This window comes from Heteronotia binoei, chromosome 1, assembly GCF_032191835.1.
Source record: "Heteronotia binoei isolate CCM8104 ecotype False Entrance Well chromosome 1, APGP_CSIRO_Hbin_v1, whole genome shotgun sequence".
In the NCBI taxonomy this organism is placed as follows: Eukaryota; Metazoa; Chordata; class Lepidosauria; order Squamata; family Gekkonidae; genus Heteronotia; species Heteronotia binoei.
Genome location: NC_083223.1, coordinates 149683421 through 149700932, shown reverse-complemented (window position 1 = coordinate 149700932; position 17512 = coordinate 149683421). Strand labels below are relative to the sequence as shown.

Genomic DNA, 17512 nt, shown 5'->3' with positions numbered 1-17512 from the left:
ACATTTTGATGCCCAGTTTTGTCAGGGTTCTACAGGAACAGGAGAAGTGGAATAGCTAGGATTACCAAATCCAATTCAAGAAATATCTGGGGACTGGGGGTGGAGCCAGGAGACTTTGGGGGTGCAGCCAGGAGACACTGGGGTGGAGCCTGGAGCAAGGGTGTGACAAGCATAATTGAACTCCAAGGGAGTTCTGGCCATCACATTTAAAGGGACAGCACACCTTTTTAAATGCCTTCCTTCCATAGGAAATAATGAAGGATAGGGGCACCTTCTTTTGGGGCTCATAGAATTGGACCCCCTGGTCCAATCCTTTTGAAACCTGGGGGGTATTTTGGGGAGAGACACTAGATGCCTCTACCTAAAAAAAACAGCCCCCCCCCCACAGAGCCCCTGATACCCGCAGATCAATTCCCCATTATTCCCTATGGGAATTGTTCTCCATAGGAAATAATTGCCCAGTAGACATTTCCCTCCCCCACCCCCGGCTGCTTTCTGATGACCCTAACGTGGGGGGTGGGAGGGCCTCCAAAGCTGGGAATTGGCAACTCTCTCTCTCACACACACACACTTACTGGGTCTGGTTTCTCCACAACATCTGAAAAGAACAGGGCTATGCTGTTCTCTCTCTCTCTCTCTCTCTCTCTCTCTCTCTCTCTCTCTCTCACACACACACACACACACACACACACACACTTAGTTGCTTTGAAAGGAAAGCAAAACAAACCAAGGGACTGTGTTGCTGACGCTTCCCATGAAGAACTTCCTGCTGAACTTTAAAGGCACACAGAAACACACATTTTGAAACGGACCTGTTTGCAGGTTTCTAAGCCTGCCCAAGATCTAGAGCTGCATGGTGGCTGTGGGGGTGGGGGGAAGCCTGTAAAAGGGGGGATCCCCCACTGGGACCTGGGGATTGAGAAGCCTAGGAATAGTCTATTATTTGTTTCCCCATTTCTCACTATAAGGGTTCCTTTAAAATGAATTATACTCTTCCAGATGCTTTTATAAACATGCAAATTGGGGATTTTACAGGTATTTACATTAACAACATATGCTTAAACAAGCCAAGGATATTTTAGCTACCCACACCTGCTTAGGGCTATTTCATACATAAACCTGGCTGGCTCCTGACTGCATGTACAACACAAAACCTTAGCCAATCATAGCTCCATGAAAGATGAATTTATATTAGAACAATTATGTCCATCCCAAAAGGTTGGCCTTTGAGATGGATTGGAACAAGTCAATAGCAAACAGAACAGAATACCACATTTTTTAAAATGGATTGAAACAAGTCAATAGCAAACAGAACAGAATACCACATTTTTTTTTTTAAAAAATGTAGTGGATAGAGTGTCAGACTAGAATTTGGGAGACCCAGGTTTGAATGCTTACTATGCCATGGAAGGCATAGTCAACTCACTCTCAGCCTAAGCTAATTCACAGTGTTCTTGAGATAATAAATTGAGGAGAGGAGAATGACGTAAGCAATTTTAGGTTGCCATTGGGGAGAAAACCAAGATATAAATGAAAATAAATAAAATTTAAACATAGTGGTCCCAGACTGTACAACAGTTTGTATGTAAATAGGACTTTGAATACATGGAGGTTAGAGGGGAAGAGCAAGTGGGCCCAAACATAACTCATTTCTACCTTGGATGACCATCTGCAGAGTTGTTATCAGTGCCTCAAGATACTTAGCAGTAGAAAAGAGGAAGAGTCCAGTAGTGCCTTAAAGACTAACAAAATTTGTGGTAGAGTATGAGCGTTCGTGTTTCACTGCTGAAATTATCTGAAGAAGTGAGCAGTGACTCAAGAAAGCTCATACCCTGCCACAAATTTTGTTAGTCTTTAAGGTGCTACTGGACTCTTGTTCTTTTCTACTGCTACAGATAGACTAAGGCTATGATCACACATACTAAATAATGCACTTTCAATCCATGTTCAATCTACTTTCTAAATGGCTTTTACTGTGCGAATTGGCAAAATCCAGTTGAAAAATACACTGAAAGTGGATTGGAGGTGCATTATTTAGTGTGTGTGATCACAGCCTAAGACAGCTACCCATTTTGAGCTGTCTTCGTGATACTTAGTTTCTGAAATAAGTTATGAGGATCCAGTTGGCCTGGAAATAATCTGTTTTTATTTGGAAACCTTCCTCCCTAATTTTAGCTGTGGAGTTTGAAGCAGGAAACGTACTCTGCATATTCTCAAAGGGAGTATTTCACTGGCTGAGCATTGGCACTTTGGATGATAAGGCTGAACCCTGGTACAAATTAAACCTATGGGCCAGAGATATTGTAATATTTCCAAAATTAGTGTGTTTTGCAAGAGTCACTTTACAAATTTGTGTGCATCATTAAGGTATGTTTTTTCCACTCCTGCCTTAGATAGAATTTCTGCTCAGGTTTCATATAATCAGAAAAATACACAAAAAAGAGGAACCTCAACCATATGACAAAGATCTGTAAGCTTTACCTTTAATCCACTTTTTTTTAAAACAGCTTTTATGTGAGAAAGTTTGGGGAAGGGCTCTTGGTTTTTGTAGCTTGAGGATTATACTGCAAGTTGGCATTTTGACAATATTAACCATTAACCTCATTAGAGGAGGAATGTAATGCTGCATTCCTGCAGTGAAGGGAGGACAGCCGGGTTTTAGGGTTGCTGAGTCCAATTCAAAAAATATCTGCGGACTTTGGGGGTGGAGCTAGGAGACATTGGGGTGTGACAAGCAGAATTGAACTCCAAGGGAGTTCTGGCCATCACATTTAAAGGGACAGCACACCTTTTTAAATGTCTTCTTTCCATAGGAAATAACGAAGGCTAGGGGCACCTTCTTTTGGGGCTCATGGAACTGAACCCCCGGTCCAATCATTTTGAAACTTGGGGGGTACTTTGGGAAGAGGCACTAGACACCATACTGAAAATTTGGTACCTCTACCTCAAAAAACAGCTCCCCCAGAGCCCCCAAAACCTCCAGATGAATTCCCCATTATACCCTATGAAAATCGACCTCCACATAGGGAATAGGGAATAATGAAGTGCTCAGCAGACGTCCCCCCCCCATTTTCTGGTGACTCTGGCTTGGCCTCTCTACTCACGAGTTGCAGCCAACTTCTTCCAAGTAACACAGACATCCCATCCCATCCCTTTTCAATCGGAGACTGGAGCCTCCGGAGGGGAAAAAAATCACATGGTGGCTTTGGGGGCGGGGCTTCCCCCCACCGGCCAGCTGACTGGGGGCGAGAAGGAGACTGGGAAAGTGGAAGAACCCCCGTTGGAACCTGGGGATTGGCAAACCTACCGGGACTGCAGGCTGTGGGTGAGGCAGAGAGAAGAGGTAGAAAAGGAGGTCTCTTTACTGAGGAAGGCTGGGAAATCCCCAACAATTTATAACATTCTGAAGTGGCTTAATGAGTCATGTAGGTTTCCTCCTCCCCTTACCCAATATGTAAATGAGAAATGATTTCCATGTTTAGTTCTCCCCTTCTCAGAAGGGCACCTCAACAAGTCCTTTTTGGGCGACAAATGCCCTGAGATCCTCATCATGTTACAACAAATCATGTTTAAGTTGAGTTATAGACTTCTTGTTTTTATTATAATTATTAAGTTTATATCCTTCCTTTCTTCCATTATGGGAACTGAGGATTGCATGTAGTAGTGAGTTCCTAGGAAGTCTCATATCCAGGCTTTGGTTGGTTTCAAGCCTGTCCTCCAGTTAGGGCTGCCAAGCCCCCGGTCCGGGCGGAGATTCCCCTGCCCAGGAGGTTCCCAACCCACCGGCCCAATGTGGGCCGGCAGGAGGAACCTCCCCCTACGTCGCCTGCACAATGATGTCACCTGGAACTGACATCATCATGCCGGTGCACAGCAGCCGTTCCAGGCGTTTCTGGGAATATGGTTTTCCTAGATACTCTAGCCATTTGGGAGGGGGAAACTATGGTACAATAGGTACCATAGAGTTTCCCCCTCCCAAATGGCTAGAGTACAATAGGTACCATAGAGTTTCCCCGGAAACGCCTAGAGCAGCCGCTGCGTCGCGCGTGTATGCTTTTTGTGTGCACATGAAAGTCCAGCTCTCTGGGATGAAGAGGACTTGGCAACCCTAACTCTGGCTGTTTCTAGTTATCACCGATAGCATCATTGTCTGTCCTTGTTTCCGGTAAAACATTGGCTGTAATTTTTCCCATGGTTGGAATTCATTGTTAAAATCATGTTGGAGTGAGTTGCTGAAGTTGCCATTATTCAGGTTTTACCCTGGCCCTTAGAATTTAAATCTTTGTAAGTTGGAGGCTGGTATATCACATATTTAATGCACATATATACATATGCACATGCATAAACATTAAGGTACCATATATGTATGTATGTATGTATGTGGTTTTTTATTTATTACATTACTTTTATGGATCACCTAGATCTAGACATTAAAACCATAAAATCAATACACCGTATTAATACATCAGTTTAAAAGACCAAGAGGTGGATTTTGCAGTTTCCTTCCATTTCCAACCTCATGGATATGGGGGAGAGGAACTGAGTCGATCTGAGAGGACAGAGAACAAGGGAGGCTGCCAGCCAGGATGTAAACTGTCACTGCCCTCAACCCAAGGCCTGATGGAACATCTCTGCCTTGTAGACCCTGCAGAATTACACAAGATCCCTCAGGCCCTGATGGTGTTTGGCAAAGAATTAATACCACCACCAGGTCAAAAGCATCACATTACTTCCAGGAAAAATCAGGAAATAATGTCACACATCTCTGGGAATCACTCTGTGGTTTTTATGGTAGAGTTTCTGGTGATTCTTAGAGATGTCTGATGTCACTTCTGTGTGGGGGAGGGAACCAGAAGTGGTATCATGCCATTACTGCACATATGCCCTGTTCGCCATCTCCTGCCTTCTGCTGTGCCAGGCCTAGCAACTCTGTAAAGGGACCAATCAGAGAATATTAGGGGACTACAAGTCAAGCATTTTTGTGTGATGGAACTGTTTTTGAATGGGTACCAGGGCCAGCTCTTCCACTAGGTGAGCTAGGCACTTGTCTAGATCACACAATTGGGGAGCACAGAATCTGGATCAGAAGGCCTCCCTCCCTCCCTCCTGCACAGAGCAATGCTCCCGGTGTCTTGCCGCTCATTGCCACCTCCTCCTCCTTTAGCTACCCTTCAGCAGCCTCCTGCATCTCCACTGCCCACCTGCATCTTTCTGCCTGTTGCCAGCTGGGACCATCACGAACCAGCTGGCGGCTCCCCCCTGCCACTGCCAGCAGCTAGTTTCCCCTCCCACTCTGCGGCTCCTGGGACAGCAGAGTCAGCTGCTGGGTGCAGAGAAGAGGGAGACCAGCTGTGGGGAGAGGGGAGAGGCCAGGCTGGAGGGAAGGAAGCAAACTGGGGGGGGGGGGGCGGAGTGCTCTCTCGACGTATTGCCCAGGCCTCCCAACTTATCACCTGGGTCTCCCAACTTTCCCCTCAAAGTGCCCCCCCCAAATTTTCACACAGGCTCCCCAACTTGCCATCCAGCTGGCTCATGGGGGAAAAAACCTTGATGATGATGATTTAATTTATTTAACTCCAGGAGCCAGTGGCCGGGATGCCTCTGCTGTCTTTCCAGACCCTTTCCAAAGGGTGTTGCTCCAAGGGGGAGGGAGAGACTCTGCCTGGAGGGGAGGGGGATGCCAAACTCCAGGTGGGACCAGGATATCCACTGGGGTATATTTTAAAAACTCCCAATGTCTGCAGGGGGGAAGGATGCCAGACTGCTGGTGGGACATGAAGGAGGAGAGTCCAAATTTCTGCTTGGGTGAAGTTCCAGGTGGGATCAGGAGATCATGATTCTGTGGTTGAGTCTGTTTTACCATAAAAGATGACAGAAGAGAATTATGCTAAAGAGGGTTGCAGATTCACCAGGAATATTGTTAGCAACCGACATTTTGTTTTGTTTATTTTACTTAGAGCCGTTTGATTCTGTACTTTGCAATACCTTGAAGCTGAGTCTTGTTTGTCTCACTTCAGAGACTCTGTACACTGGCCACATGGCATCCCACTGGGAAACACCCCTGTGGGGCTGGCTTTGGGTTTGAGGGAGGTGGTAGAAAAATGCTATCAAGTCACAGGTGACCTACAGTGATCCTACAGGGTTTTCAAGGCAAGAGACATCCAGAGGTGGTTTGCCATTTCCTGCCTCCTGAATGTGACCCTGGTATTCCTTGGAGGTTTCTCATCGAAATACTAGACAGTGCCAACCCTGCTTAGCCTCTGAGATCCACTGAGGTTGGACTAACCTGGGTTGGCATTAGGGGGTCTGGCCTAATATGCAAATGAGCTCCTGCTGGGCTTTTTCTACAAAAAAAGCTTTGAAATCATGAATGCTACACAAAACTCCCTGGAGGAAGGGAAGGGGATAAAAAAAATGATTGTGAACATGAAACATTGCTGACAGCTAACAGTATAGTTTATACCCTGAAAACTTGAAGCACCATGTTGGACATACCCCCTGCACTGCGGGCCATGGTCTTGGGAAACCCAGGGCAATATTCTTCCTGTTTTCTCTCTGCCATGTATAGCAGAGGTCTGTACATTGTGACATTTAATTGAGAAGGATCTCTTCAGATTTCTGCTCGGTCTCCAAGATTTAGAAAAGAGATTGTTTTAAAAGACAGATCTGAGTCCAGTAGAGACCAGCAAGATTTTGGGGGCATGAGCTTTCAAGAGTCAAAGCTTCCTTTATCAGGTAGTCCAATCCAAGCTCGTGTATTTACTGTTTGGATGTATAGCTACTGACATTTTTCCTGGTATATATCATGCTAAAAAAATGTCTCTATTGGGCCCTGAAATCCTCCATTTTCTACTAATTCCTCTATTTCTTTCTCAGACAATGAATATATATTTATTGACCTGGAGCAGAAACTTTGCAAATACTTCATAAAGGAATGGAAGAAAGACACAAACAAAGTAAGTATAGAGACAAAGCAAAATAAATTGTGTATTTTGGACTTAGGTTTGTGACACTGCTGCATGCTGAGGCTTCCTTTTGTAGTAACTGAAACATTCCTATTTCATACAGTGCCAGTTTTGTTGCACAGGTATTAGCTTGTCAGTCTTCTTTTCCTTGTAGCTAAGTTTTGTGGAAGTCCAGAAATCTTCAGTACCATCAAGAGCAAACAAAGCTTGTGACACTGCTGGAAATTAAACTAAGTTCTCTATAGTCATCTCAATATTCAGTGATATCTATCCAGTTATATTTGCAAAATGTTGCTGCTGTAAATTTATCAGAAATGAGTTAGCAATGGTCTCTTAGCCAGAAATTTGAGAGCACATTATGGTTACAGTATGGGTAGGATTGCCAGCTTTTCAACTTAACCTCTATAGCTGTCCCATAACAGTAGCTTGCTTTGCAGTAATTAGCAACAAGAGCTTTCAATGCTCTTGATAACTAGCTAATTATTGCAGATTGGACTGCCAGCCTCCAGGTGGGGCCTGGAGATCTCCCGCTTTTACAACAGATCTCCAGCTGACAGAGATTAGTCCTCCTGGAGAAAATGTCTGCCTTGAAGGGTGTATTCTATGACATTGTACCATGCTGAGGCTTCTTGCCTCCCCAAGCCCCAGCCTCTCCCAGATCCACCCCCAAAGTCTCCAGTTATTTTCCAACACAGACCTGGCAACCCTAATTCATTCTATACCACACATTCCCCTACACAAGCAGTCTACAGCATTGTTCTGCCTCAGTTTTATCCTTACAGTAACAACCCTGTGAAATAGGCTAGGCTGAGAGTGTAACTGGCCCAAGGTCACCAAGCATACTTCTATGGTCGAGTGAGGATTTGAACCTGGATCTCCCTGACCCTAGATCAGCACCCTATACACTACACTGGACTAGAGAGACTCACAAAACTAGAGTGTCACAATCCATGTTCACCTCAGTATCCTTGAAATGAGCCGACAGATGATGTGGTTTCAAAATGATCACTTAAACACTTTTGAACATAAAATAGTTAAAAGGATAAGGAGAGAAGAGGGATATGTCACAAAATTCCTAGTGGTAACAGAGACACAAGATATGTCTTTATTGAGGAATTATCTAACTCTTCCTTTTTTATGGGTTTCCCTTTAAGGTGACAGAGAAATTCAGCCCTCCCCTGGTTACATTCTTTAGAGTGCAGTACTATGTGGAAAATGGACGAGTTATAAGGTATGATGGTCTTGTTGTTTTGAGAAGAGTTATGTACATATATTTATGTTTGTTGCCAAGTCCAATTCAAGAAATATCTGGGGACTTTGGGGTGGAGCCAGGAGCAAAGGTGTGGCAAGCATAATTGAACTCCACAGGGAGTTCTGGCCATCTTATTTAAAGGGGCCGCACACCTTTTAAATGCCTTCCTTCCACAGAAAATAATGAAGGATAGGGGCACCTTCTTTTGGGGCTCACAGAACTGGACCCCCTGGTCCAATCTTTTTGAAACCTGGAAGTATTTTGGGGAGAGGCACTGGATGCTATACTGAAAATCTGGTGCCTCTACCTCAAAAAACAGCCCCCCCCCAGAGCCTCAGTTACCCGTGGATCAATTTGCCATTATTTTCCCACTGAAATAAGTCTCCATAGGGAATAATAGAGATGCCAGCAGACATTTCCCTCCCCTCCCCCCACTTTCTGATGACCCTGAAGCGGGGGAAGGGTCTCCAAACTGGGGGATCCCCTGCCCCCAGCTGGGGATTGAAGCAAACCGGAAACCACAGTGTAAACATTGATAGAAACTATGAAAAAACACTGTGAAAACTTACACACTTAAATAATTTTTACCCACTTTTTGTCTTTTCAAATACACATTTCATTAGAACTCAAAGTATACTACTAAACACAATTCATATGGCTCTAACCAAGCTCCACATCTACAGTTACTTTGTTGGTTCCAATATAGTCCATATACAGTCCTGTAATGACTAGGTATATTTCCTACTGTCCTTGAATCCTGTTTTCTGATGGATGCAGGAATACCATAATGCTTGAATGGCATAGAGGTAGCAGTCTTCTGTCCAACAGGTGTGGCTACATGAGTCCCAGGTTTGATTCGTGTTTCATTTGCCACATCCACTAACCATCTGAATTGTTACAGAATTGCTACACACACTCATTCTTCTATTTTGCACAATAGGTTCTTATATATATGTGTGTGTGTGTGTGTAATAACTAATGCAAGTCTGTAAATGGGCACCTCTTAATTTCAAATCTCACTTTTATGAACACAACAAACAAAAAAATAAACCACAAGATAAGCAGCTGCGATATGAATGAGTCTCCCAGGCATTGTAACACTATAATAATAACAACACTGTGGTGTATTTATTGTATTTTTAGTAAGCTTGATAAATTAAAGAGGGGAAATCTAACTAGTATAGGTTCCAGCAGAGCAATTCTGTGTTTATAAGAGTTCTTTCTTGATGGCAGTGCAAGTTAGAATGGCTCCACACTTTGTGGCAGTTGCATTTGCTGCAGTTGGATGCCAGCAGTTTCTGTAGCAATGCTGTAAAATGTGTGAGGGTCTCCCTAAGCACTTTTTATGGGCAACTGGAATCCCTAATTGGGCTGCAGCCCTTGGGCCAGAGACACAGGTATTTAAGGACATGTGTATCTCATTCACAGTTTTTGCTTGCATTGCAGGAAACACTGGCATGGGAGGCATGGCTGTTAATAGAGCATACAGTGCCTCTCCGAGGTGCATTTTAGCCTCAGTAGGGAAGAAGAATGCCCATAAATGTGATGGGAACTATATTCTATGGGGCTTTTTCCATCTGGGTTAAGGTTGACAACTCTGAGCTGGGAAATACCTGGAGATTTGGGGGGCAAAGCCTGAGGAGGGCGGGATTGAGGGAGGGGAGAGACTTCAATGGGGTATTAATACCATAGAGTCCACCTTCCTAAGTGGCCATTTCTGCAGGTGAACTGATATCTGTCACTTGGAGATCAGTTGTAATAGCAGAAAATTTCCAGTCACCACCTGGAGGCTGGTAACCTTAAGTGGGTCATGAGCCATATTTGCTTTTTTGATCAGTTCTGATAATGAAAGGGGGGAATGTAACAGGAGAAGGAAAATTTGGCATTTGAGCAGGCTGTATTCACTTGGAATGTAGGATGCCTGCAGTACAAAGCCACCAAACCTAACCACGCAGAATTAAATGTTAAAACTGAGCAATTGGCAAAATGTATTTTCATCACTGCTGCAAACTGCATTAAGGCCCTTTAGTAAGCTAAGAGGGCCAGGTTTTCAGAGGGACTAAAATTAGGTGTATCCTTTTAACCTGTGTAAACACTTATTGCTTATTTTTTTTCCTATGCTGAGGAGAAGACAAAAGTCTTTTGCTCCTAGGATTTTTCTTGCTATTTTTCTGCTCTCTTGCCTTCATTCTGCTCCTTTCCAAAGCTCCTGAGTTAATGCAAAACCATGTAACTATAAGGTCTTCTTAAAACTCTGCCTCTTATACCATCTCACTGTTGCTCCCACCTGCCCGTCACTTGGTCCCAATCCTGGAGCTGGAGTAGCAAACATTCTTTCTTCCCTTGCTTCCCAGACATCTTGAAACACTATGTGGCACTGGCAAGTAACACATGCTCAGTAGAACATCTTCATGTCACAGCAAGGGAAGAATGGCCTCTGGTGGTACCCCCCCCCCCCCAGTTGAGGCACCACTGCACTCTCTTAACTGTGGCACTGCACCAGCACTTGCTGTCCCTTTGCCTTATGATAGATATTGGTGATAAAAGTATGCCTTACATAGGTTTCCTCAGAAGGATAATTGCACAGCAGTGGAACTCTGTTTGGGTGGCTGCTTTTCCTCTCTTCTGCTGGGTGTTTTTTGTGGACTGTTGCTTTTTCTGTATCCCGCAGTGACAAGGTAGCACGGCACTATTACTACTGCAATCTAAAGGAACAAGTTCTGAGGTCTCGGTGCGCAAACAAAGAAGAAATCTACTTCCTACTTGCTGCTTATGGTCTGCAAGCTGATGTGGGTGACTACCAGGAAAACTTCCATAATGGGAACTATTTTCAACCCCAGGCTTATTTTCCACAGTGGGTAAGTCTCCATGAGAATGGAACAAAATGATTGGGATTGAGTGAAACCTCCTCTATCCCCTTGCAGTTCTTATCTCATCACTATTATTTTGGTTGTTAGCAGGCTGTCTGAATTCACCCAGAAACTAACTCACTCAAATTGGTGACATAGTGCCCCAAGAACTATGGAAATACCCCAGTCATGTTTAGCCTGAATCCCTGGTCTGATCCACTTTGTATCATTCTTTTACAATGCTGGAATGGGTTACACCAGGGAGACAGGTTAGAAAGTGCAAAGACAAGTCAAGACTACTCCTATTAATGAGCTCTCTTTCTGGCACAATGTCCCAGCCAACCTTTGTCCTATTTCATGAATTGCCGTTCTCAGCTGGTTGTAGCAATATGTTTGTTGAGGATGGATGGGAGTACTTAACTTTTCTTATCACAGCATACTTTAAAGCTTGCAAACATGCCAAGTCTAAGGCAGATCCCAGCTACATAGTTCTTAATCTGCAAACAGAGTCCTTAGATAATTTACTGCCAGAGTTGGAATCTGGGATCCAGTGTCCCCAGGGTAACTGCAGTGAGGTGATGCATGAACAGCTTTAGGCTGAGGACTGCAGCAGAGTGTGATAAAGAATGAGCAATGATGACTGACAGTTAGGGGTGGAGATGCAAAATAGCAAGTGGGCAATCTTGTTCAGGAAGAGGATTCCTAGACTCAGAGCCCTCGGCTGAGGAGGCAGTTAAGAAAGACTGGGCCTCCTGGCAGAAGGATAATTAAAATTATAAGGTCTGGTTAGAGACAGAGAGGGAGGCCTAGCAAGGCTACCTGGTAGAACTTCCCTGTAATTAGAGGAATTGTTTGTACTTTGGCAGGTACATCCCCCTTCAAGGGAATATTATTCACTTGCAAAAAACGAGCTTGAAATGACTCTGCGTTGAGTGATGCCCAAGAAAGGGGAGAGCTAAGATTTGCAGCCTAAAATTGCCTACATTTTAGATCCAGTCTGGAAGGAATGCCTCCTAAATGGGGGGAAGAATTGGTCAACTCACGGGAATGCTAATTAAAGACTCCACACAGTGAAGTTTGCAGGGGGCTGCAGCACTATCCAGTCTGTCAGCTGCTACAAACCACTGCAGGGAACCCCTTTCCAGACCTCTCCCAGCACAGTGCTATAGAGCAGGAGTGTCAAACTCATTTGTTAGGAGGGCTGGATCTGACACAAATGGGACTTTGTGGAGTCAAGCCACACGTCATAAAATATAATGCCAGGTAGTGGAGATATAAACTTTATAAAGGATACAGAGAAACACAATTAAATATATTATTTTTAACTTAAAATACGAACATGCTTAAAACTCTTGTGACAATTTGTTTAAAATGGAAATAGGTAGGGGGAATAGTGGGATTTGTCATTGCAATTTTTAAAATAAAACCTGAAGAAACAGCACAAGGATCACAGCAGGAACTAAAAATATAAAATGCTCTGAACCTAGTAGGAAAACATGAAATGGCTGGGCATTGCAAGCTTCTCCCCCCCACACACACACACCATGTCTATTTGGATTGGCAATAGCTCTTCAGTGTAATATCCCCCTTTGGCTATGGGTTCCCAGGTTAGAGTACTCACTAAGTCAGGTCCATTGAGCAGAGACAAGCTGGGTCAAAGCATCAACCCTTTATTTGCAAGGAGTTTCAACTGAACATAAACGCTGCAAAATACTGTACTAGTTCCACTCCACTGATATACATTGCAGAACAAAGTTGCAAAGAAAACACGGCATGGATTTTCCATTCACCCATAGACCTTAATGGAAAATCTATTCCATGTTTTCCTTGCAGCTTTGCAAGCCCAGAAGCCAGCAAAGACAAGGCGGGAGTTGGGAACATCATTAGAAGCCTCTGAGCTTCAAAGGAGGAGGACAGGAGGGGGAGGAGGGGGGAGAAAATTGCCACAGGGCTGATTGAAGCCCTTGGTGGGCCAGGTGTGGCCCATGGACTGAGAGTTTGACAGCTCTGCTATAGAGTCTATCATTGAAAGCAGTCATTTTCTCCAGGGACTGTCACTTGGAGATTAACTGTAATACCAGGAGATCTTCAGGCTCCACCTGGGGGTTGGCAACCCTGCAGTTTTGCCCAGCTTTATAGTTCTTATAGGCACTAAAGCACTTTCTTAGTAGTCCCCAAACTGTGGTTGGAAGGCACATGATACAGCAGGAACATGGCTGAAGTCAAGCAGGTTCTCAATCTGGGTAGTACCTGGATGGGAAACATAGTGGGAACGGACTTGAGTTCCATGACAGAAGAAAGACAGGTTAAAAATGTAATAAATAAAATTAGGAAGTTATTTGTGCCTGGATCCATTGTCTGTATTGCAATATTGATCTATACTTGTTGACCAAAGTGGAGGTTTTAACTCTTGGTAACATTTCAGTAGTCATTTGGGTTAAGCAGCAGTATTTCAAGCTTTGATAGAAGTTTTATGTTGTAAGCCGCCCTGAGCCCACCTCGGTGGGGTAGGGTGGGATATAAATCGAATAAAATAAATAAATAAATAAATAAGTTTGGAGAATGCATTTCATATGCACTTGTGTGTCCTTTTATGCCTTTGTAGAAAGATGTTGATCACATTCTGGTTTTTTGTGCTGCAGTAGGATGGAAGAAGCAATAACTGCTGAAATCCTCATGTTCCACATCAAATCTTGCAACTTTAGTCAAGGATCATAGTTAGAAGCTGTGAATAAAATTGTTACAAGCTGTGAATGAACTCTTCAATAATGATTTTTATTTTTTTTCCTCTTGCATCTTCTTGTATTTAAATACAAGCATGTTAAAGGTTTTTACTGTTCAGTTGGCAAAGTAAACAGTTGGCTCTTCTTCTGGGGAACTTTTAAGCAGTGTTTATGCTAACCTCATACACCATTTGAAGTTAGTAAAGTTTCTGTGGGTTTGGGAGTGGGTTACCCTTCTCTGAACTCTCACATACATGCAATGAATCTCAGCAGTCCTCTCTCATGGGACTGTAGAATAGAAGCTGAGGAAGTTGCTGACATTGTTTCTTTCCCTGGTGGCAGATAATTGCAAAGCGAGGGAGTGATTATATCCTGAAGCATGCTCCAGAGATGCACCGGGAGCAGCAAGGCCTGACCACAAAAGAAGCTATTCTGAAATATGTCAAGGAGTCCTGTTTGCTAGAAGATGTGCCTGTTCACTTCTACAGATTTCAAAAGGTGAAATAGATTTGGTTGACTGGTCAATGATATTTAAAACAAACATGTACTACTAAAACCTCACAGGTGCTTTTATTGGGGAAGAAACATTAAAGGAAGTCTGAGGGAACTTGGAATTTAGTACAGAAAAAGGACTGTTTCGTGTTAGAAGAGGTTGTCAGCATTTTGATTACAGTATTTTGTCAGGGCCAAAATAACCTTCAAAATAAATATGCCTTTCAATTTAAATTTCACAGGTTAAGAGTGATTAATACACTAGTGGTTTTGCTGATTCTCCTGATCAAAGCTTTCAGTGATAGTTATAACAAGCTGTTTTGTATTTCTTGATCCAGTTTGCCCTATGGCTCTTAAAGAGATCCCACGGGAAATCCATGATTGAATCTCTGAATGTATTTTTGGATCCCAAAAATAAGTAAACATGGGAAAGATTTTTTTCCCCTTTCCTCCCCCTTCCCCCCCTCCCCCAAACAGGGCTAATTGCAGTCCAAGCAGGGTGGTGGTGGTTTCAACAGGGGGAAAAGAGGAGGGGGGAGGAATGAAACTCTTTCTCAGTGCTGCAGTCCCCATCTGAATCTGTCCTCCCCTCACCCCCACCCAAGCTGCTCTTTAGGCTCAATGGTACAATGGGAAATCCAGCCACAGGTCTCCAGGATAAGACATCCTTTGGCCCTAATTTCATCAAAAGCTTGGCAAAACCCACTGTCAAATCTCCTTTGATGTTGCATTCACTGTGAAATCAATTACAGAAAAAAAATTCCAATTTGTGCTTGGTTTATTTATTTATTAAAATATTTGTAGAGCCTGCCTCTCAAATAAAAATATTCTCCAAGGTAACAATATAGTCGAGTTGTTCGCCAGCAGCCCAGAGAACAAGGGTCCTTGCACAAAAGCTGAAAGGAATGTTTTTCCTCTGTGCCACGAAAAGCTTCAACTGCCCATTGCCACACTTGGAGCCTGTGTTGAAGGAGCACAATATGTGGGGGGGGGGGGGTTCCTCCAGGTTGTTGGCAACCCTACTTAGACAGTTTTCATACTCCTTCCTAGCAGTGTTTCAAAGCAGCTGACAAGGTCAGAGACATTTAGCTTTTCCAAAGTAAGGCTCCTTTAATAGTTGTGTAGAAAAGAGGATTTCCACAAGTGCAGCTTATCATATCACATGGCTGCAGGGGTTCCAATTGCCAAAATTCCCTGAGTTACACAAAATACAGAGCCCTAATGCTGAAAGACTGAGAATCCCTTATCCCCTCCTCTATATTCTTACAGCTTAAGTGTTTCTTAAGACAGCTATAAGAATAATTGAGAAGAAATACATGTGACAAGATTTGACATGCTTTATGCCTAGGAATGATGAAAATCAGAAATCAGTTACTGTAATACTTGAATTCCTGTCTGACTTGAAATACTGGTGTATGTGTTTGTGTACACATACATACACACACATATGAGAGACTAATAGATGTTTTTTTTTTATTATCACTATTCATTATAGGGTGTAGGGAAAGACAGAGTATTTTTGCACTGTTGTGCTAACCCTACAAATCCTAGGTATAGCTTCTAAAGCTGCTGGAATGGCCTTGGGTCAGCCATAGCTATGGCAGAGGTTGTCCTTGAAAGGGCAGCTGCTGTGAGAGTCCTCTCAGCCTCACCTACCTCACAGGGTGTCTGTTGTGGGGGAGGAGGATAAAGGAGATTGTGAGCCACTCTGAGATTCAGAATGGAGGGTGGGATATAAATCCAATATAATCTTCTTCTAAAGCAAGATTATGAAGTCATTATAAATAAAGTCATCTTCCATAGACTAAACCACCTGTTTCCTAAGCTCCGTTTATGGCCTTCTGATAAATTCCGATAAATTGATAAAGTGAGTGCCTTATTTCAAGAGTAACAGCATAGGTGGAGCAAAAGAGGAACTGAGAACCACTGTTTAAAAAAAGAGAGAGAGGTGATTCCTGCATTTAGAGTTCTTCTGAGGGTGGTTATTATCTACAGATATGGGCAACCAGTGACCTACATGCTGCTTGACCTGTTCTGATCTCTTTGTAGTCCTTGTAGCATTCCTTGGTAATCCTTTGGAGCTTGACTTAACAGTTCATTGCAAACTGAATGCAGCCAATGAGGTTTCCAAGGTGTTCTTCCCTCCCTGGGAATGTGCGAGCCTCCCGCTCTGTCAACAAACCTCTGAAGAAGATGAGGTCATTTACTTTGACAGAGCAGACTGCTGAAAGGAATCTTTGGGAGACCTTCTTATAACACATATATCTAGGCACAAGAATGATGGGAGGAAATTTACCTGTACTTCCACTGTGGGCTATCCTTTTATGGAATAAAACATTTACCATTGCTCAAAAATTGGAGAGAAAAGGAGCCCTAGATTATAACAGCTGTTCTGTATCAAATTTAAAAAGGACATATTTAAAACATTCAGAAAAGAAACATATGCAGCTAAAGAACTCCAGTGTGCTGTTGGCATAGTCTGTTATATTATTACTGATTTAAAATATTTAGATCCTGCCTCATCCTACGCTCTAGGCAGATTACAAATTTAATTAAAATTGCATGCCCGCTGTTAATAAAAAACAAAATTACAAGCAACTAAAGCAGCAATTAAGTAGTCAGCTCAACTGACCTCCCCTTCCAAATGCCTTTCTGAATAAAGCATCTTCTTTTAAAGTCACAAGGGCTCTAATGAACCTCCTCTGGGCAGCCACTTCACAACCTGGTGCTCCTCACTGTGGTCAGTTTGACCTCACACAATGGTGTATTACGCAATGAGTATTTGAACTGGTAGTATTTGTGGGGGATGAACCATATGGAAAGATGTGATCCTGTGGGTATACTGGTCTTCAGTTATGAATCACTTTCAAGATTAAAACCAACACTTTGACTTGAGTCATGAAGCTGACCTGTAGGTGGTACAGTCATCCTTGAACTGAAGTCTAGGTACTTCCATCCTCCAGGGGCCAGTGGAGCTTTCTTTACCAGCTGAAGCTTCTGAGCTGCCTTCAAAAACTGTCTTGTGGATAGTGCATTTCAGTAGTAAATCTGAAAGGTTATGTGAGTATGGGTGAAGACTGGCAAGATCTTTAATCTCCAAGAATAGGCATAGCCTAAGCAGTATATGTACCCAATGAAAAGTGACCCAGCCATAATTACTAACAGCATCCTTGGTAGCCACCAACTAATTGTGCACAAGGAGTTATTTTTCATGCTGCACCTCTGTCTATA

The 17512-nt window shown here is 43.3% G+C and overlaps 1 protein-coding gene across 4 annotated transcripts in view; it reads left to right on the top strand.

The window, feature by feature from the left end:
• Positions 1-17512, top strand: part of FRMD1 (FERM domain containing 1) — a 60314-nt gene that overhangs the window by 31868 nt on the left and 10934 nt on the right. For all 4 annotated transcript variants that reach the window (XM_060242386.1, XM_060242406.1, XM_060242395.1 and 1 more), the window contains 4 exons: positions 6877-6956; positions 8120-8196; positions 10889-11075; positions 14132-14287. In XM_060242386.1, coding sequence (XP_060098369.1) covers positions 6877-6956; positions 8120-8196; positions 10889-11075; positions 14132-14287 — 500 coding nt within the window. The remainder of the gene's footprint in view (positions 1-6876; positions 6957-8119; positions 8197-10888; positions 11076-14131; positions 14288-17512) is intronic.